Source organism: Suricata suricatta, chromosome 6, assembly GCF_006229205.1.
Source record: "Suricata suricatta isolate VVHF042 chromosome 6, meerkat_22Aug2017_6uvM2_HiC, whole genome shotgun sequence".
Taxonomy (NCBI): domain Eukaryota; kingdom Metazoa; phylum Chordata; class Mammalia; order Carnivora; family Herpestidae; genus Suricata; species Suricata suricatta.
This window is the reverse complement of record NC_043705.1, coordinates 51574647-51596244: the sequence shown is the minus strand read 5'-3', so window position 1 is coordinate 51596244 and position 21598 is coordinate 51574647. Positions and strand designations below refer to the sequence as shown.

At 41.5% G+C, this 21598-nt stretch overlaps 1 protein-coding gene across 2 annotated transcripts in view; it reads right to left on the bottom strand.

Annotated features, from left to right (window-relative positions):
- Positions 1–21598, bottom strand: part of ARHGEF28 (Rho guanine nucleotide exchange factor 28) — a 237089-nt gene that overhangs the window by 37169 nt on the left and 178322 nt on the right. For both annotated transcript variants that reach the window (XM_029942435.1, XM_029942436.1), the window contains 8 exons: positions 20571–20688; positions 17317–17571; positions 15715–15791; positions 11090–11268; positions 9995–10086; positions 8680–8862; positions 5917–6048; positions 2901–3001 (listed from right to left, as the gene is read on the bottom strand). In XM_029942435.1, coding sequence (XP_029798295.1) covers positions 2901–3001; positions 5917–6048; positions 8680–8862; positions 9995–10086; positions 11090–11268; positions 15715–15791; positions 17317–17571; positions 20571–20688 — 1137 coding nt within the window. The remainder of the gene's footprint in view (positions 1–2900; positions 3002–5916; positions 6049–8679; positions 8863–9994; positions 10087–11089; positions 11269–15714; positions 15792–17316; positions 17572–20570; positions 20689–21598) is intronic.

Sequence of the window (21598 nt, the reverse complement as noted above, 5' to 3'; positions counted from 1 at the left end):
AACACTTAGTGTTCCAAACTGTATGACCTCAGGTAAATCACTTCACTCCCTCCAAAGTCTTCTATGGCGACCCTGTTTTCTGGCCAGAAATCAAAGCCTACAGAGTTAAACAACCACTGGGTGCAAGCCCCATCTGTGTGAACTCTGTATGTGAGACACATGGTGACTTTTCACCCACACACCTCTTTAAACAAGGGATGGCAGCAACGAAGTTCTGCACTCTCTCCGCAAGTGGTATTTACCTTGTGGGCATCACAGTGTCAGTTGAGCTCTCTGGGCCCAGGTGGAAGGTGGCCCTTGGGCATTCTGGAGGCCAGATTTGGAAGCTAGAGAACATCATGCCTGACTTCTAGCTCCTTGTATTCATGTGTAAGATTCACAAAGCCCAAACAGCCAGAGGTTGGGAGAGGAAAGCAGACCCAGAGGTGGCCCAAGGGTGAGCACCTCGCTGGCCGGCTCCAGATCCTAGTGTGAGTCCACTGGAACCATCTGGGGTTGTCTGAGTAAACACACTAAGAAGAGAGGCCATGAGTGAGGCTAGAGACCATCTGCTCCTGGGGGATGGGTCCTATGTCTCATTCTCTGTCTCTCTAATGCACATATTAGAGACACATGTAGGCAGTGAGGAATCCCAGTTTCCAGAATCAAACTGAACAAATGTCTATTCATTTACTGTCTGTCTTCTTTCACTAGGGTGTAAGCCAACAAGAAGCACAAGTTCTTATGTATGTTCAGTGCTGTATCTGCAAATTTAACAATGATGCCTGGCATCTAATGGACACTCACACTCCATTCTATAAATAAATATTGAGCACCCACTTTGTACTCCACTCTTTATGCTACAGGAGATCATCAGATCCCATGCCTTCCTCGAGCGTACCTTATACACTGCTCACTCTTATCTGAGCAGCTTTAAATTGAAACCACAAGAACAGTCAGCCATGGTAATGTTCTCAGGTAACTTTGGACTTGTTAAATTCAATTAGTTCAGGCTACTGAAGCTTTGATGAAATAACCAGATATCTTTCCCCTCTCTCCCCCCGACTCTTCCCCCATACTGGCCATAAAAGATTTCATTACTAAGCAGCACCTCTAATACAAGAAGGATAAGGGAGGGAAAAGGATATGAAGTTTACAGTCATAAGACCTGTACCCAAGTCCCCTCCATGCCCGCAATTGAGCTAAAACCCCCATACTCTAAGGAGTTCTAGAGTTCTCTCTGCTCTTGTGGTTCTGTCCTTGCTGCACAGTCCATTGCCTTTGTAATAAGGAAATCGTATGGTATAGCATTTTTATACTCTATAAAAATTAGAAACATAGAAATGAGTTGGATTATACTACATGCGGTTACTTATTCCCAAAAACCACGGAGTTGGAAAGGACAGAAATGTTCAGTGTATTTTTCACGGAGTTGGTCCACCACCTTGTGGTCAATGTACAGAGCTGCAGCTGATGAGTTACACAGGACACTTTGCCATTTGCAGCACCGATTTTTTAAATTGTTTCCAGACAATTTTTTTTTGACCTTATCTTATTGAGGAAGCTAATTACAACACAGCCATCACATACCTTTTTCATAAGTCTGATTTCAGGTGATCCTACCCTATTTGCCAGTTCATTGTCTCAAATGCCCTATGAAAATTCTTCCAGATAGGTTCATCTAATGAGGACCCTTCACACCTCATTTCACTTACCTGTGACTGAATCATGAGACGAAAAGAGACCTTACAAGTGGGAGTCATCACAGTGTCCATCCAAGAAAAAAACGATTCCTAGCTAAGTAGCCCTCCTACTCCCCACTCTGCTACTAGGACAAAAGCAATTAGAAACTACAGACTGAAAAGTGAAGTCCACACTGAAAAGGAAGAAAAGTAGGAATTTTAAGAAAAAATACGTCAGAAAGCTTATAGTTGGTGAAGAAAAATATTGCATTCTTTTTTTTTTTTGGCCTGTGAAGTTCTTTAAAAAAAAAAAAAAAAACAATGAATCACAGCCATATTTTTCTATGGATTTTTAAAAAATCTTTGGACTTAAAGTCTCAGTCATATATAATATTTGCAAAAACACAGAATACGTGAAGAATTACATAAAGATATAATGTGTCATTTTTCTACATTAGCACATATCGGTATCTGGTCATGTGCCTAATTTGAAATTAGACAAACCTGGAACTTTTGAGCCTTGGCCAACCCTGGGAAGGCCACCCAGCACCTCCCAGAATCATATTCTTATTCCCTACTTCTGACACCCCAGGAACATGTGAAGTGAATAGGAAGTTTCATGCATTTATTAGTTTTTCAAAGAGTGGCATATAACCTACACGTCAACTATGTCAAAAAAGAAGAGGTGTTTAGAAACCCAAGCAAAAAAAATGGTGAGGTTGATTAGAAGTCTCACAAAAAAAGTAGGTGACAACGTGGGCGGAGACAGAAAAACAATCGGAAATGAGAGGAAGTTAACAAAGTGCAGGCAGCAACAGTATTTCACATCACAATTCTTCATGCTGCTTTAGCGTCACGTCACTTGGTTGCCTACGGACCCCGACAGCTGCCAGGGGCACCTCTGGGCCGAGAGTTGCTGAGTGTAGCCGGTGAAAAGCTAGAGGTTTGCAGGGCAGAGAGCAGAAGGGAGGAGACCAGAAGTAAGAGTGCACAGACACACAAACATTCGAGTTTCAAAACTGTTTAATAACTTTCCAATCATTTCTTGGTTTACACCTCCACGAATAGAAGAGCGAGAACATCTTGAGAAGACTTAAGTTAGAAAGCTTAAGTAGGAGTACTGAAATGGAGAACAATTCAGAAGGAGGCTTTCACACCACTCACTGCCACGACAGACCTGTGGTTATTTCATTACACAAAGTAACGGGTGCCATTTACTAACGAATCAGTTCACAATACCTTCTCCCCTGCATCAGAGACCGCCGGGTCGGTTCCCGCACCCTGGGTCCCGGGATCCACATCCCAACAGCCTCTTCCTGCTGTCCTTTCTGTGACTAGTGCTGGAAGCACACCATTGAGACAGAAACAAAAAGGACATCATCAAACAGCAGGCAGCACATCGGGTTCTTTTGTACGCAGCTGACACGTATTTCAAAATAAGGAACACAAAATCCCACATACCGCATGCTCTCATACAAGGTGCTGAAACCGCGCAAAGCACGGAGTCCCTGCCCTCAGGGAGCTTACATGCTAATAGATACCAAACTGACAAACAGCAGCAATTATCACCCATCTTTTAATTTTTCTTTCTTGCAGAGAGGTGCTCTTGTGAGGCTGGTGATACGGAGAGGGGTATATTCTACACCTCACTTTCACTTACTAGGATAAAGCCGCTGGGGAGAAGGAAATTGCAAACAGGCACGGGACAACAAAAGGCAAGGGCTGGCAGACCCAGGTCTAAGGAGACAGCTCAGTGAAAGGCTCCTCTGTGGCCAGTGTAAGAACAGCGGACCATAGAGGTTGAGAAGTAATCCAACAACAGGAGTGAAACAACTTCTTGAGCAGCGTGAAGAAGGTGAATACTTTCTGAGCTCACAGTCCTACAAAAAGGAAGGTGTCCCTAACTGCGAAATAACTCTCAAAAAATGATTTCCAAGTTTTTTTTCTCACAATACTTGCTGATCATTTGAATTCATAACAGTTGTAAATACTGTGTATTTAGCCTACGAACCACAGAAACATTTCTAGTCCAGAAATATTTTTAAGTATTAAACATGGATTTCACTCCATCCATTTGATCTCTGCTGGTACAATTCGATTTCCTGACCCATTGGAACTCAGTTAAAACTTAGACTATGCTTACCTTACACTGATTTAAACTAGACTTTCCAAAGCATTTTCACACACACACCATTTCTTTGGAACCATGTCCAATTGGGGCCCTAGTAAAACACTCACTTTGTGACACTGTTTATCACAAAGCGCCATCTTGAAACTTTCTTTCTGATAGAGGAAATGCTTTTTTCTCCTCTGAATGCAAATCCCCAGGATCCCAAAGGCCACTTTGATTACAAATTAAGTTTTTGTTTAAGCAGAAACTGCTTCAAATTAAATCAGCTAAAAATTAAGTTCATTTTGCCCAAGCCAGTCAATGCTTTTCACTTACAGTAAATGGATGTTCTATAGAAATTTTTCCACCACTCAAAAAATAGTATTATCCTTACTTCTTAGAGAGATACCCAAGACATTACCAAAGAATTGGCCATTCTCTCACTCTCCTTCCTCCCCACCCCATAAAATGAGGACCATCAAAGAACAAAGAACTTTATGGTGAGCCAAATTATCAGGTTCCTCTGATCTTATTCAATTTCAGATCTCCAGAATTTTTTAAGGAGTCGATTATACTCACCCATCTTATTTGGTATATAGAGGACTAAAAATAGAAGGCCTTGCTTGGCATGTGGCCTCAGATTGGCATGGGCCTGACTTAGAAGGACCCAGTCCTCAAAGTTAAACAAAGAACTGACCCAGTCAGTTATAGGCCCTATTTAGAAATAGTATTTTGCTCTCGCCCACCTTATAAAGACAAAATCTCAGTCTTAGCGCACCCTCTTCCAATCCGGCCCACAAGCGAGTAGGTCTTTGGGGGTACAGGACCCTGTCAGCCTGTCCCTGCTTACATGGATCCTGGTATCAGGGCACTGTAAACAGTCACTCAACGGTTTTGACAGATGTCATGGGTGTCCCTGGGCACTCTCCCGAATCCTGGGAGATACAGGTAGAGACAGGGAGAACCTTCATTGCCTGGTCTTGAGGGGGGAAGGCGAGCATGTGCTCTCTGAGCAGTGGCAGGAGCCGTACGGAGCCTCCTCAGCTGGCCCTGGGTGCGGCCGAGAGCAGCACAGCCCTCCAAGTGTTTGTAGATGGAGCTCCCTCAATGGCATAAGGAGTTTTTTCTTTTAAAAGGAAATCACCCAGGGCAGTACAACTCCCTTGATGAATCTGGGCTGTGTCAAAATGAAAAACATAGGTGTACTTCCTGAACAAAGAAATGCGGGTGGGATAAAGCAAAATTTGAGGGAAGAAAATCATTATCAGTGATTTCAAAGGACAGAATTTTAAAACTGTCCTGGTCTATGTATCTTGATCAACTACGGGATGTCGATAAAGAAATTCAAAGACAATTTAATCCTCTTGTCACTAGCTACTAAAGACATTTTATCTCGTGCATAATAAGGCCTGGTGGAAGTAAGTTTTTTTTCACCCAAATACAATGAAAAATAAATCCTTTAGGCGCTTCTCTCCAGAACGTGTAGGGAAGTAAATATTCAGCTTCCGTATATAACATCATGGGGTTCTGAGAAATCACCCAATTCTCTACCTGCTATTTATGTATTTAAAATATATGAAACAGTGCTTTTTAAAAAATGAGTTCTGATCTGAACCAAAGCGTATGATGACCCAGATCAAGAATTTTGGCACTTCCGCCTTTAACCACATCACCAAACCGTGTGTCTGTGGGATTGTGTTAGAGCCTAGCTCTCTGGCTTATGTTTTCTCAGTTGATGATGGCTACATGAGGTTAAGTTAAAGGGCTTGTTCTCTCGTGAACTGCAGAGACCCAATTTCAAAAACCCAGAAGTTTAAAAGTTCTTCCAAACCATATTCCAAATTGTATTCAGTAAGTCAAATCAAAAAAGGAGGCAGGGGCAGGTTTGGGGTCGGTACAAAGCTTGCCTGGGTACGAGAGCAGTAGAACCCACCAACTATTCTTGAAATCCTTGTCCGGGGAAGCCAGTGCCATTATCATATGTAAATCGAGCTAGCATATTTATTCTCAGGTTTTCTTGGATTAAAAAAAATACATCAAGTCTCCTCCAAACAGGGACAGAGTCATTGCCTTCATTTCCTAGGACCACTATATGCTCCAGAGACTGGGTTCAGGCTCACGGCAAAGGCCTGTACTTTCACTTACAAGCTGCAGAGGATCCTGGCCCGTCAGGAGGACTCAGCGTATCTGTCAAGGCAGATTCTTCGCAACCTTCCTCGGGTGACTGGCACGCATCGCCTGTCTGTGAGGCCTTCACTGTCACTTGTAGGCTCTCCGCTAAGAAGAAGAAAGAATACAAAATTTAAAAACCAAATACACGTAGTTTAATCTAGACCAAGGGTTGGCAAACTCAATTTGGCCCATGTCTGTTTATATGTGGCCCAGGAGCTAAAAATGGTTTTTATATTTTAAAGAGTTGTTAAAATATACAATACACGCACACACATGCACAAAAACGAATGTGTCCCAGAAACTGGATGTGGCTTGCAAAGCCTATAATATTTACTATCTGGCACTTTACGGAAAGAAGTTTGCCAACCTGCAACCTATACCAATACTTTTAGCATCATTTTATGACAGGGAATGAATAAAAAGATGCACCATATAAAAAAATCTCAAATTTAACTCTTCGTACATTAGTATGCTGAAAAACTTTGTGTAATTCAATTAATTCAAATATGATTTCAGGCGTAAAGATTTTAAAACTTACTATTCAGAGATAACTAGCTATTTCTCACAAGAGAATTTTCCCAACTGTATCTTAAAAAAATCTGGATTCCCCATCTTTACCCAGACCTACTAGGTCAGATTCTTCAAGGGCAAAGACAAAGAGTTTGCATTAAACAAAAATTTTTAATGTTTATTTCTGGAGATAGAGCACAGGCAGGGGAAGGGCAGAGAAGGAAACACAGAATCTTAAGCAGGCTCCAGGTTCTGTGCTGACAGCCTACCCTAGGCTCTACCTTTTATCCCTGTGATTTCTTCATTCCATAACTGACAACCCGTATCTCACCAGAAGGTATAAAAATATTATTTCCCTTAGGACCAACAACAAAGCACAGGGTAGACGTTGAGTGAATGAATGAATGAACGATCCATCAGTTGACCCCCCTTCAGATAACCTCTATGCCGTTCATATGACCTCGATTTCCTCATCAAATAAAGATGATGGAATGACCTGATTTCTAACTTCTCCTCCAGAGCTAATGTTATGAGACTCTGAACCAGGGCTTGGCACACTTTTTCTGCAAAGGACCAGAGTTTAAATGTTTGAGGCTCTGTGAGTCATAGGATCTCTGTTGTAGCTGTCATCTTGTTTTCTCTCTCAAACCCATTGTTCCTCCTGTCACTTCCAAACTATTATCCCTCTACCCCCAGACTCCTTTTTTCCTTTAGTTTCACATCATTGGATTATACCATTCACTACCTCTTTCTTGTCATTCATCTACAAATTCCTTGAACAATTTAGCACCTGGTGCAAGTTCTTGCCCTTTCCCCAATGCCATTCTTGTCAACCTTCTCAGGAATTTTAGTTCTATTACACAGACCTTCCAATACCTCGGCCTCAAGTCTCCTTGACTTTCTCATTTCCCCAGTGATCTTATCCTCCACCCGACCTCAGCCACCAACTCCCAAAGTTATATCCTATACCTTTTCTTTAATGTTTACTTTTGAGCGAGAGGGATACAGGGAATCCAAAGCAGAATGCACACTCTCAGTGCAGAGCCCGATGTGGGGTTCGAACTCATGAATCATGAGATTATGACCTGAGCTGAAGTCAGATGCTTAACTGACGGACCACCCAGACACCCCCAGAGGGCTCCTTTGAAGACATACAAGTTACTGTGCTACTCAAACCCTGTAATGCTTCCCAAGCCCCTCAGAATGAAATCCACACTCCTTACTTGACCTCCATCTGGTCCATGTAATCTGAGTGTTAGTTAGCTCTGACTCATTGGACACTCAACACCCCTCCTTCGACTCTACTTGCACGGTCCTCTTGGCTACTCCTCAGGCTTGGCACTCACCTGCCTTAGAGCCTTGGCATCTTCTGTTCTCTGTGTCTGCAACATTCTTTCCCCTGATGTCTACTTGGCTTTTTCACTTCCCTTATGTCTGCTAATGTATCACCTTACCAAAGAGGCCTTTCTTGGTCACTTTAATGCCAAGAGAACCTCCCTACTCCATCTCTCTCTCTACTCCCTATCCTGTTTGTCTTTTTTTTTTTTAATTGGGTTTAGACTTTATGAAAATCTACATTGAAGTAACTATCCTGCATAGCTTTTCAAATAAAACTGTCTTATTTTTTACTGAAGTATAATTAACCTACTGTGTTATATTAGTTTCAGGTGTACAATGTAGTAATTCAACAGTTCTATACATCACTTACTGCCAATCACTGTAAGAGTGTTCTTAATCCCCCTTTCCCTACATTCCCCATTCCCCCACCTTTCTCCCTTCTGACAACCACCAGTTTGTTCTCTGTAGTTAGAGTCTGTTTTCCTTTTTTTCTTTGTTCATTTGTTTGTTCAATTCCACATATGAGTGAAATCATATGGTATTTGAGTTTCTGACTTATCATTCACCTTGTAGTCTATTCACGCTGCTGCAAATGGCCAGATCTCATTCCTTTTTATGTCTAAGATTCTACTGTGTAAATATATGTCCCATATCTTCTTTATCCATTCATCTATTGAGGGATATTTTTTTTCTTCAGAATACTTGACACAACCTGACACATTTATTTTCTTTTATTTTGATATTTCTGGAATATTCATTGTAGCACAGTTGAGACTTTGTCTCATTTTGCTATGTCCTCAGCACCAAGACCACACTGGGTGTGGCACACGGAAGATACTCAAACATTTCCTGAACCTGTCGAAGCAAATGGTTTTGGAAGCAACTTACCTTCTTTCAGGGCTGCTGCTAGTAATGAGGCTGCCTGGGGAGGCTCTCCTGGGTCAGGTTTAATGAGGAGGTGAGGCTCTAGATGGACATCCTCAAATCCACTCAATTCTCCCAGTTCGGCATAGATATGCAGCTTCTCCTCCAAATATGTGCAAATTTGTTGGTCTTGGTTACTGAGTATTTCTACGAAATGGTATTTAGCACAGAGGGTTATCAGATGAATACAACAACTGTATGAAAATCCAAGCTAGAAGATCAAGATGTTGCTCATCAGGATGGTCTCAGAGGTCAAGTACAAGTTGTTAAGCGAGACAGAACCAGGCTCAAATCCTAATTATTCGACTTAGTGACTGTAGCTTCCATGGTCTTTTCTGTACATTTATTGTGCTCAGATGTTTGTTCCTTTCCCATGCCTCTAATTCCAGAAAAGCTTGCAAAACTATTCTTTGTTCAGGCTGTTTTCTATTAAGACTAAACACTAAGCCGAGGAATGAAAATTGAGGTGGCAGTGTCCATGATGACTGATACCCGCAAGGGAAAACAATGCAGAGGCCCAAAACCACTCAGGCTTCAGCGAGTCTTGCTGAAAACCACACCTACTGGTTTAGGTTTTTGTTTCTAAACATCCAATTTCTTTGACAATCTTTGCATGCATCATTTTCTTCTGATCTCAACATATCACATGATTCTGACAGTTTAAAGGGACCTTAACCAGCATCTAATCCAGGGCGTCTCAGTCTTCCTCAGTACCACCTGGGCAGAATTTAAAATTTATCTACAACCACTTCACATAGATCCTAAGTGAAATGGTGGAGGGTAGGGCCCAGGCATGAGATTTTTACAAAACTCCCTAAGTAATTCTGATGTCTAGCCAGAGATGAGAATCACTGAGCTAATCTAATTTCCTTAATTCAAAGACTTGGAAACTGATGACCAAATTTAATGGCTTCCTTGCCCAAAGTCACAGAAGTGTGACCTTCCAGTGCTGGAACCTAAAATTCCACCACTGGACAATGACTCCAGTGCACCTCTGTGTCACACCTGCCCTGCCTACAGTTACTGTTTGGTACATGTTATGTGCATAATCATTTCTGAAAATTTTTTATAGATTTTTAATCACTAAGAAGGAAGGAGGGAGACCGTCATCTCATTAGAACACTCCTAAAGCCGATCTTTTTTGTTCTGACAAGTGACGGGTGGGCCGCAGGCTCACCGAATTCTTCGTTTAATCGTAACCCCCATTCATGACACCTGGGCTTTCCCAACATCCAAGGAGAACACCACGGCCAGGGAGTCAGAGAAGTGTGCACAGTACCTTGACATTGCTGAATTCTGGCCACTCTTGCTTCAGCCTTCCGCCTCTCCTCATCGGATTCACTTGTCCTTCCCCCTTCTTCTTCTGGGCAACTTTAAAAGACAATAGTCAAGACAGACAACTGAAACCAAATCCAAATATCTTTAGGTACATTAGTAAGACATGGGGACATGAAGGTAGCATTATTCGGAGAAGAAAAATTCAGCACAAAGAGAATCCTTCATGTCCTCTAGCCAAGATATTTGGTTTTCTAACATATATAAAGGGCCTAGCACGTAAGACATAGCTCTCAAAGTCAGCAGTACAGGATGACTCAAACATTCCCACAAACACGCATACACAAGCATGCACTCACGTGCTCACACCTCTACACCCCACATTATCAACACCACTAGCATTAGGTCTGTCTAAAATAGTTAAGTTTTGCTTTCTACCATATTTGGGTACTTTGCAATGGGATAGAGTAGAGGGAGCTGGAAGGGACAGAGGCAGGGTGCTGAGGTGAAGGAATTTTATAAAACATCATTCATGATCAATCTAATCAAACTTCCATTAAGGATGATCACCCTTGCCCCATCTAGTTTATAAAAACACAAGTAATGAGAAGTAAATTGACTTAGGACACTTAGATCCACCAATCTAAAAATGTTTATTGAATGATTCTTTAGAATTAGGCACACACAGAACCAAAAGGCATGGCCCCTGCCCTCAAGGAGCTTCCAATCTAATAAACGCAGATACATGAAAAAGATAATAGCTACAAGGCAGTATATGACAGGCACCAAGTAAATGCTTTAGAGAGCAGGTGTTAAAGAATTCCAGGTCAAGAAGAGACCACTGGAACTGGAGGTCTTCATGAAGGAGGTAAGCCCTGAGCTGCACCAGAGATGAGCAGGATTCACACAGGCAGAGGGGAGGGAGGGCTTTACATGCAGGGAGGTGCAGAGGACAAAGCTGCAGATGAGGGGCTATCAGAGGTGGGGGTGGGGAGCAGACCAGTCCGGCTAAGGCAAAGTGTTCATGCAGAGGAAACATGGTTAGAATACTTTCCCCAAGAGTACAAGTCCATTCCCTGGAGTACTGACAGAAGGTTACCTTTCTACAGCCTGTTGGATTCGTCTCATCCAATTATTTCGCTCCTCCTTGGAGTTGGTATGAATTTCATACATCTCAGGACCGGCAGACGAAGCACTGATTAGAAACATCCCTCTTTCCTCATTAGCAACTTCTCTAGCAATAAGCTTCTGAAGGGAAATAACTGATGGCTTCTGATCCTACATAAAATAGGAGGAGGTACAAGTAAAACAGTATCCTACCAAAACCGAGGGTCTCACCTAACACATAAGCTAAAGAAAGCATGAGTATTAGGCAAATGAGTTCACGTCAACGTTTCAGATGCTCTGTGGAAGTTGCTAAGATCTCCAATGGAAAGGGTGTGGTGAAGAGAGGGGAGTGGGGGCGGAGGATAAAGGAGAATGTTTGTCCTTAAGAACTGGTGGCTTAAATGGACACCTTTGTAAATGGCAGAACAATCCGAGCAGTAAGAATATCAAAATGCCACAGTCAGGGATTGAGGGATTTTCCTAGAAAGGCATTGGATAGAAAATAGCATATCCAATATCATAAGGAGAAGAGAGGGAGTGGACCACCTAAGAGTCCATTGCATTTAGCAGTATTTAGGGTGGACCTTGAAAATGACAGTGAAGAGGAAGCCCAACCTTAGACTCTAACTATAAGCAGTGTCTTCTGCTGTTGGAGTACAGAACACAGTAACTCAACTTTTGTGGTTCCACCTGCTCGTGCCTCTTCTTCCCACCAACTATGGGAGCTGCTGGTAGGCAGGAATGGGTTTGATTCATATTTGTGTGCCTGGCATTATTGTTTCACATAGCACAGGCTTTCAATACCTGTCTGTAGTACTGGACTGAGCATAATTCTATCAGAGAAGAATAGGAAGAAAGGCTAAAATGTGGCATATAAGCTATGATGAAATCACCTCTTCTACCAACATTCACTGTGATCTTTTGATGTCCCATTCTAAGCCCTGGGGATTCGATGATGAATGAAAGAATAACAACTAACTTGGGTAAGGAACCGTAGCTGAAATAATAACAACAAAAAAATGCCTGTAGGAGATAAACAATTTTGGGGGTAAGTATGAAGAATTTTCTTTGGTTTGCGGCTTTCACCACTGTTCAGAGTTGGTAGCAGAAGGTGGTTTGGCTTCTTCACGGACTGAGCCACATCTTTACCCAGAACATGCCACTCTCTCTCTCATGGCTGACTCCTTAGTGCTGACCCATCTGCTTTCCAGCATCACAGAGCTATGCCACATCTAAAGTTGTGTGCAAGGGTGTACCCCCAATACCTCTTCATCCCATTGTTTTTTATTTTTCCCAAATGTTTGTTTATTTATTTTGAGAAAAAGAGAGAAAATGTGCACAATGCGGGGTGGGAGGGGGGCAAAGAGGGAGAGGCAGACAGAGAATCCCAAGCAGACTCCATGCTGTCACCACAGAGCCCAAAGCAGGGCTCAGTCTCACGAACCAGGAGATCATGACCTGAGCTGAATTAAGAACTGGATGCTTAACTGACTGAGCCACTCAGGTGCCCCCCATTCTTCTTAGAGCAGCAGCAAACAGAAACAAAAACCAACAACTTTCTGAATACTACCCTCTCTAATTAGGGACAGTGCCTGAGCACTGTTAATATCCTTCATCAAATAATAGATATATGACCAAAGACCTTATATGCTTTCCTTCCCTCAATGCACAGTTAGGTTCGTCAGCTTTCAAGGTAAATGGCCTCTGTATATAAAAGGCAGAGTAGGTTTAAATTGCAGAAGACATTAGCAAGCATGAAATTATCTGAACCAACTGGTTAGTGTTGCATATGGAGGAGAGGTGCTAAGGTCAGGTAATTTTAAAATGAAAAATAGGTAAGCAGGAAGAAGTACCATTAACTGAATCACTATCAGACCAGGAGGCATTAAGGTCATGTTCATTATTTGTATTAATCACACATGAACACTGGAGATGATCAAGAATTCAAATTAAATCTCTAGGAATGGAAGTAACAGGTCTGCCTTGGCGACATATATTAAAAACAGGTGATGTCACTGTCTAAGCCAGCCTGCAGGGATGTTTTGTTTGCGTCACAGCATTTTAAAAACAGACTTTAAATAGTCACCAACTTTTAAAAATTGGAGGATTCCCCATTTCTAAAACGTATAGACTTGTGGGTTCTTGGAAAGAGCAGAATGGCAATCTGGGCTCATGTACTCATTTGAACACACTGGCTGTAGGTGGGTGATACCTGCCCCCGTGACACAGGCCATGTTCTCAGCGGCTCACTACAGTCTCTACCACTCGTTCTGGGATCATCCATCCCAAGCGCCCGGTTCACACCTGTATACTGCGTGCCAAGCCCCGCAGGCAGGCAGACCGCCTCTGCCACATGGGAAGAGGAAAAGAAGCTGTGACATGTGGCTCTGGTGTCACACCTCCTCCACGTGTGATTCCATGAAGTGTCTGATTCCACTAGTAATTCCCTTAGAAATCCCACTGTGGTGACAAGATCTTAGCTTTGCTTCCTATTTTGAACCTGCACATCTCCATGCTCACACTGTATCTGTAATTGTTCATTTTGAAATTACCTTCTTTAATACCCAAGAGAGCCTCCTCAACTCAGTACTCGGTAATCCAGGACTTACCGAACACCTCTGCTTTCCTATCCATTTCATAGATTTGGGCCCTCCTCCCATTTCCAGCTGACAAAATTCTCTTGTAGGGACGCTACTCCATTCCTCTGCTATTTTCAGCTACCTATCATCTGGCCATTTCCAAATTCATCATGTCTTTTGTAACATGTAAAGGTGAAGCAGTCACTAAACAAGTTTATTCTAACAGTACAAAGAGCAGAGAAACTTACTGCGAGTATTAGCATGACGTGAACTTCCTATAACACCAAGGTGAGAACCAGGTAATCCAGACATTTGTTTAACCCTAGCTATACAGCCATTCCCTCAAAGAGTCAGCTAGGACATCCGTACGACACAATGGCTGTGTTAACTAAATGTATCGATGCAACTCAAAAGCACATGTTTTAACAGTACAGCGCCCTTGACTGCTTATGCATGATGCCTTCTCATGCTCTCTGACATTACAAGGCCTTGGTTGATGTTTATGAAAGCCGCTATTCGTCAGACTAGCATCTCCATGAAACCGCATCAGCATCATCTTACTGTTATCCGTAGCCAAACACCTTCTACCAAAAGGAGCTAAGTTGTGGTTGCCTTCATTCTGACATTTGGTGGATGGTATTCCTAACATCCCACTTAATGGCAAATGTGGCCTAAAGCTGGCACGGCTAAATCGTCAAGAGGTCACATAGGAGAGAGAGATCCATAGTTCAAGTCCTGCTATCATCACAACTTGATCTGACTCTATATCCTGTGTTGTCCTAGAAAAGAAGAGAGGTATCTTTAGGCTGTGTCTACTCTTTGACCCATCAGCGGGCCATTTGGCCTGTACGAATACCTGAAGCATGATCTGCTTCTCTTTCAGCTCTTTGGTTTTGAACATACTTCTGTTCCTATAAAGGTGTAGAACGAATTTTTCTCTTCTTCTATGGTCTTCACCTTCCAGAGGACAAAGTGGTTTCACTTTCCCACTTACTTTCTCTCTGTTCAGAGCATCTCAAATAAGAGCACAGAGATGTTGCTACACAAATCAGTAGGCTGTCATGAAATTTGCAATATATACAGTTCAAACCCATCAGGGCCATGGGGACTTGCTTAATGTCTCTTGCTATCTTCTGAGGTAGCTTTGTGAAACAGTCTCTGACCTTTATACAACTTGGCCTCAGCATGCTGATGAGGGCAATGTGCTAAACAGTGGGAAGGAGTCAATTGGGCCAACCTGACAAGCACAGATAGGTAGGTGAGGCACTCCACCAGCCTCCTCCTCCCTTAAATCCACCACTAAATGGACAGGCAGGCTTCTCTGTTTTCTCTAAATGGCCTAACAGAAACTTCACTAAGCTTCAAATTTGCTAAAACCAGTTGGAATTGATGGTATCTACTAGTATACCCAAAGGTCCCACCAGCCAATGTGTGATAAATATGACCCATTGTAGAGAGCCACCATTATTAATGGACAAACTAATGCTGCATCTTGGATTCTTTCCTTTAACAGGGCCTGATGCTCCGTGATGGTGAAAGAGTTATCTTCCTTCTTAAAGTCATTTTGGACCAGAAGATGCTGCATAAACAATGTTAAAAAATGTTGATTTTACTTCTAGTCTAACTCTGTGCCAGGAATGAGATTAATAAAATACACTGTAAAGATAAATGTTGTGTGAAGAATCTTAGTAATTAGTGGGCATTATAGTAGAAACAATGAAAAATCTTCTTTAAAGTGCAGATAACACTCGTTTGGAGGAGGAATAGTTACGGATGGGGATGGCATCAGACAAAGAAACAAACAGAACAAGAGTCCCGAAGAAACCCACCATTCTCAGCATGACCATTTGAGTGGCTGGGAAGGCATGGTGGGGAAGATCTGGAAGAAATACCAAAAGAGCCAGATGACAGAGGGTCCCCTGAAGGGCTTGGGGTGGTGCCTGTGCACCAACCAGTAGCAAAGTACTTGAGTACTTTTACAATTGGTTAATAATTGAATCAACCATTTAAAATGTGCATCACATGCCCATATACTTACAACAGCTGCAAAGATGTATTTCTGGTCTTTTTCTTGTAAAAAGAGCAACACATCAGTTAGAAGGAGAGCCAGGATATCTTCAAAGAAAAGACAGTACTAGTATTAATGAAGCTAATCACAGTTCAAATGCCTTTATCAAATAATCTGATTTCATGGGTGAAACTTAAATAAATTTATTAAAAATAAATAGACTAACGTTTAGCCTAAGTATGAAATCTATAAAAACTCTTATATTATGATAGCCAAAGATGAATTTTACAACTTAGATTAGCTGTTTTTATGCATGCAGGTTTGTATCACTATTTGTATAGCTAAATCTCCAGCAAAATGTACTACTGTAGCTTTCAAATGGAAAAAAAAAAATCTGATAAAGGTTCTAATAGAATGGAGCAAGCTGTTACTTTTAGAAAAAGAGGCTTAACTATAACCGTTGGAGTGTACCTTGTGCCTTGAATTATGTGTACACGTCTGCCATCTCGCTCCATCTAGACCTTATGATCGTACACTTCCCCCACCAACTGTTCATGGGAATGCATCTCCTCTAGCCTACTCAACATCCTAACAGTTGTTCAACTGCTGATTCAATGAAATGGACCAAGAGCAAAGGACTTGCTGCAACAGGATCTACAAACTGGTTCATGTTTTAGTTTGGTTAATGTTCTAATTATGGTAAATGTGTGGTCCAACATTAGGGAATCAACAAATCGTATTCCAGTCATTAGATGCTAACATCATGAAAACTCAATAATCCTCCAAAGGGTTACCTTTGAGTTACCAGAACCTTGGAATTACTTCTTCCTCTTCTTATCTGAGCAAGTTACTCAGATATACTAAAAACAGGTATAACAGAGCAGTGGTTCTTAACCCTGGCTGCACAGCAGACTCATCTCGGAGCATTTAAGCATCCCTAAGCTTGGGCTTCATCCCCAGACCGATAAAATCAGAATCTCTGGGAGAAGACTTGAACATCAGTACTTTTTTTTTTAAAGTTCCCTGGGCGATTCTATAGTATGCGGTTGGCACTAAGCAAGCCTGAATCAGGCAAGAGGCTACCTACACAATCAGTCCTTCAGAATCTGAATAAGCAGTTTTAGAATCTAACTAGATTGATGGAGTCAGATTAATGCCAGTTAATGTCAAACTGAAGCACTGAGGAAGAGTTTACACCACTGCTAGCATATATGTTTCTACATCTTCTTATGCAGTAAGAAAGATGACATTCAGAGCTCATTTTCCCCTCTATGGCATGACAGTCCCTAGCTGGCCTGGCACAGACTCTAGGTGTGCAGGCGTACTGCATCATTTTCAACACACTACATGTGCCATTTCATGCCAACCATTAGCAGGATTCTCAGTGCCTTTGATTCAAACATCCCAAATTGCTAATTCATAAAATATATATAAAGTCTTTTGCTTGGGGCAGCACACTCCCCCCAAAGAACCAGTGAGGTTCACATGATCCCATGGGAATCTTTCCACGCCCCCGGGGTCTGTGTGCACCTGCCATCTCGGAACCACGTTTCCTTTGGAAAATCTGTCCTACAGATTACATGAGAGGCATATGTGAAAGAAGGAGAAATTGGTCTGCTGGAGTCACAATACCTTTGAAACGACCCGTAGCAGTTTTCCAGTAAACAAGGCCGTCATATAACAGAGTCCTTTCTTTACTTAGCAGTGCTTGCTTCCTAAACACATGGCCATTTTTGAGCTTTGTGTAGGTTTTGTTTTCGATCTTATTTAGGATCTCAAGCCATTTTTGGTTTTTCTCATACTCGCTGACTTTTAAATCCACTGCGGCAATCATGTCTTTAATTAAGCACAGAGCTTTGCATAAGTCTTTATGTTCTTCACTTCTTTCTGCGTGGGAAAAAGAAAGAACACAGTAAAATTAGCCAGAGTGCTGAGGAAGACATTTTGGGGTGTTTTTTTTTTTTTTGGTTTTAAATGCAATTAAAATCATACAAATGGCAAACATCACACAACAGAAATGCTGGATTAAGTTCAAATGCTTTATTACCACTCTGTACCCCTCCTCCCAAAAAGAACTGTTGAAAGATATACTTATCAGATGTGCTTAAACCGAAACACTGTAAGACGTCTGAGTTCTAGAGACTGGTGAGACCTTCCCCAAGAACACTGAATGTGTTACATATGAACGTTGGCTTTCTTTCCACCTTTCCAGACACAGGTAATCAAATAATCCCTTCACTGAATTTCTCAGAATTTAACCAGGCTGCAGGCCCAAACTGGAGTCCTTTCAGGAGGGAGAGCTGCGGGGGGACTTGAATAGACCCTAGACTTATTTCCCTTCCTGGATCCCTGCCCCCCCCACAAAAAAATATTCAACATTATATTTTAGAACTGCATCAGCATCAAGATGCATGTATTAATAAAATGTACTTTAACACTTTTCAACCTAAAAAAATGGCACAAAAGAACTGTGCTTAGTGGGTCAGTCATAGTGAGTCAGCCATGGTAATCACTGATTCCAGTTGTAATTCTTTAAAACACTGGCCATCTGCTCTTATCTTTAAATTATCTTAAGAAAAAACTCTGGAGGAGTTTCTGTAACAGGCCCCTAGGACTCCAAATGAAATTGGATTTAACACGTTTCTTATGTGATGACAAAGAACACCCAGTTAATGTTTATTGAGGCCAGCAGAACTGAAAGTTTCAGGAGGTCAGAAGGTGTGTTGGAAGGAGAGGAGGAAAGGAAAACTGGCTGAGATCATGAAAGCCTAGAGCAGCAGAAACACACACACAGAAAGAGCAGTCACATGAGAGGAGAACAAGTCCTCAAACAGTCTAAACATTTCCAGGTTCAAAATGTCCTAGACACACCAACGTTTCTTTTCAGAAAACCAAGCCACGGGTCCTGATAGGGCTCTTCAACAAGGAAGATTCTTTCTTTCTTGCTGTCTGTCAAAGTATCCACTTTCCTAGCTTACCAACCACTAAGCAGGCCCTCCCCCCAAAAAGGTTTGTCTCTCTAAAGTGCATATTTCATAAATAGGGAAAGTGGTAAAGAAAAGTAAAGTTGAATTATAAGGTAAGGTGAGGTAAGACCAAGAAAAAGGCTCCATCTTTTGACCATGAGGGACAAATTACTGTCCTGTAATGGCGGCCTACATGACGTGAAGCAGCGTCAGCCTCACCCAGCGTCCTGTCAGATTGATTCCTTGGGTTTCACCTCAGACCTGACCGAAGCAGAATGTGCACGCAAACAAGATGTGCAGGAAAGGACTACGCCTAATGAAGCGTGAGAAGCACTGCTGTAAGAGAGCCACACGGACCAAGGTTCTCAGAAGCCAGAGAAAGGACAGACCACTGGGGGGTCTGACCTAGGGGAGCAGTGTCCATCCAGTCACTAGGACAGCTATCCCTGAAAGGCCGGAAGTCACACTCATCATTTCTGACACACAGTAGGTAATGATTGTTAATCATTCTACCAGGAATTTGGCATGGGATGATTCTTGGAGCAGTGATGGCTGACCTAACACAATCTGATAGATTTTAGTGTCTGATGTACTGTATTAAACTTTACACTTTATATGAACATCATACCAATGGAAAGTCTTAGTTTTGTTTTCATTATTTTGCTGAGAGCAGCACTTATGATGCTTTTCTCTTCACCTTGATGCTAATGCAGTTCTAAAATATAATGCTGAATATTTTTATGGGGGGGGCAAGGATACAGGAAGGGAAATATATGGGCTTATATTTCCTTTTACATTAAATTACAGGGAGCGGTAAAAATGGGACACAAGGAACAGATAACCCCATTCCTGCCAGAACGTAGTTCTTGATGTGACCGAAAAAAGGAAACACTAATTCATACATTTCTACTCACCTAGACCTCTTCCCCCTAAAAAAAGGATGTTAGAGGCTCCCTTTTTTAGATAGGATACTTTAGATCCCATTACGGTTTTCATCAGCTCCAAGTCAATCAGTCATAACTACGGTAATAAAAACAGCCCCCACTTACTGAGTACTTTGTTTACACCGGGCTCTGCACTGGGCATTTTATGCAACAATCTCATTTAATTGTCACAACAATTCCCTAAGGATTGTAAGTCTCACTTGGTAGTGGAGAAAAGGGAGGCTCGTTTAATGAATGTGCCCCACTAACGAGCTGCTCGACCAACTATATGCGATGGCAACACAAGGTTACATAATGCCAAACCCCAGCATTTGGTCACCTAAGATGCTACCGTCCAAAGAATAATTTACGCAAGGTCAATTAGCTCTGGTATGTTTGTATTTGTTGATAACCTATTCTGTACTAGTCACTGCACTAGCATTGAAGAAGGTGCTAGAAGGAGAGAAAAAAAGAACCAGACAGACACAATCCTTCTAGATGCCTCAAGAGCTTATGACCCAGCCACATGCATTATTAGCCTCTTAAAGGGTGCCCAGATGATATCTCCTAGAACTTACTGATCACACAGGGCAAAAACAAAGCTCCCTTATGACTTGTTCTCATTCTAATAATTCACTGCTTGCAAGGCTTGATAGGATCAATGGCTCATGATACTTACTAGTAAGGTAAGAGGAAGATGAGGAAGCAGAGGTATTATGAAGATGCAGATACAGGGAAATGGAAGAAGTGACAAGCAGAGTTAAAGCATGAAGAATGCTTAGTTCGGGCTGCGTGGAGGAATTCAGAGGATTGCCCAGGCTACATTATAAAAGGTAACTTCTCAAAATGGATCCCAAACCCAAGCTCAACAAGTTTTTCCCTAATAAACAGTCTTCATGAATCATAGGCCGCAAGCATTTATGTCCATTGACGACATCTCAGTTATGTTTAAAATTAATGCAAGAGGCGAATGTTTACCCTGGAACTTATTACTCACCCTTTGTGTACTGCAAAATCCTTTCCACCAGGACAGGGTATTTTGTGATGCGTTGAGTGACCAGCAGAATGCATTCTGGAATTCCTCGGCGTCGCGCCAAAAGATTACTATTTCGAAGCTTTAAAAAATAAATAGATCCATTTTTATATACACAAACTTTATTTTCTTTGTAAGTCTGAGTTTAATAATACTAACAATCTACAACTGTATCATTTTACTCATATACATTGTAGTATGATTATTAATTAAAACTTGATTGTCATTAAATCATATACTTTGTCATTAATTTCAATAACCTAATTCTCCAATGTTAAAAAGTTTCAAGTTACCCTGATGTGTTTGTAGTTCATTCCAAAAGTAAGTATGTTCCAGTAAGTGTTAAGATTTATGAAAAGTTCTAGAAAGTATTCACAAATCAAAGTCACATTTTGAGTATGAGTTTGCAGTTAACTCTTTGTTTTTCTGAACAGTCATCCTCTACATTTGTTATTATCCGTCATGAGCCTTACAGTTCCCTCCAACCAGGACAACTTTTTTCCTAAAAATTTCATAGTATTAAGTTTTCAAGTTCTCAATACAAATGTACAGCGGGGGGTAATGGGGGTAGGAGGGAAGAATCTGGTAGCATTCATAAAATGGTAAGAAAAAATATAGAATCCATGAAACTCTAAAGGGCAAATTTCTTCAACAAATAAATTGGACACCAAAAAATAAATAAATAAATGAATGGGGAACATTCAAGTTAAAAGAGATTTAAAAGCTCTAATTCTGATACACAGTATATCAACTTTAATTAGATTCTCACTCAAGCAATCCAAATTCATAAGATTCTTAGGGAAATCGGAATACTGACCAGCTGTCTGAAGATATTAAAGAATAACTGTTAACCTATTAGCTGTCACAGTATCAGTGTAATTTTTAAAAGATGCATTGTTTAGAGATACGTATTACATACATGTGAAATTATACGATGTTCTGATTCTACTTCAAATTAATCCAGTACGGGTGGGGTGGATGCTATATTGTTA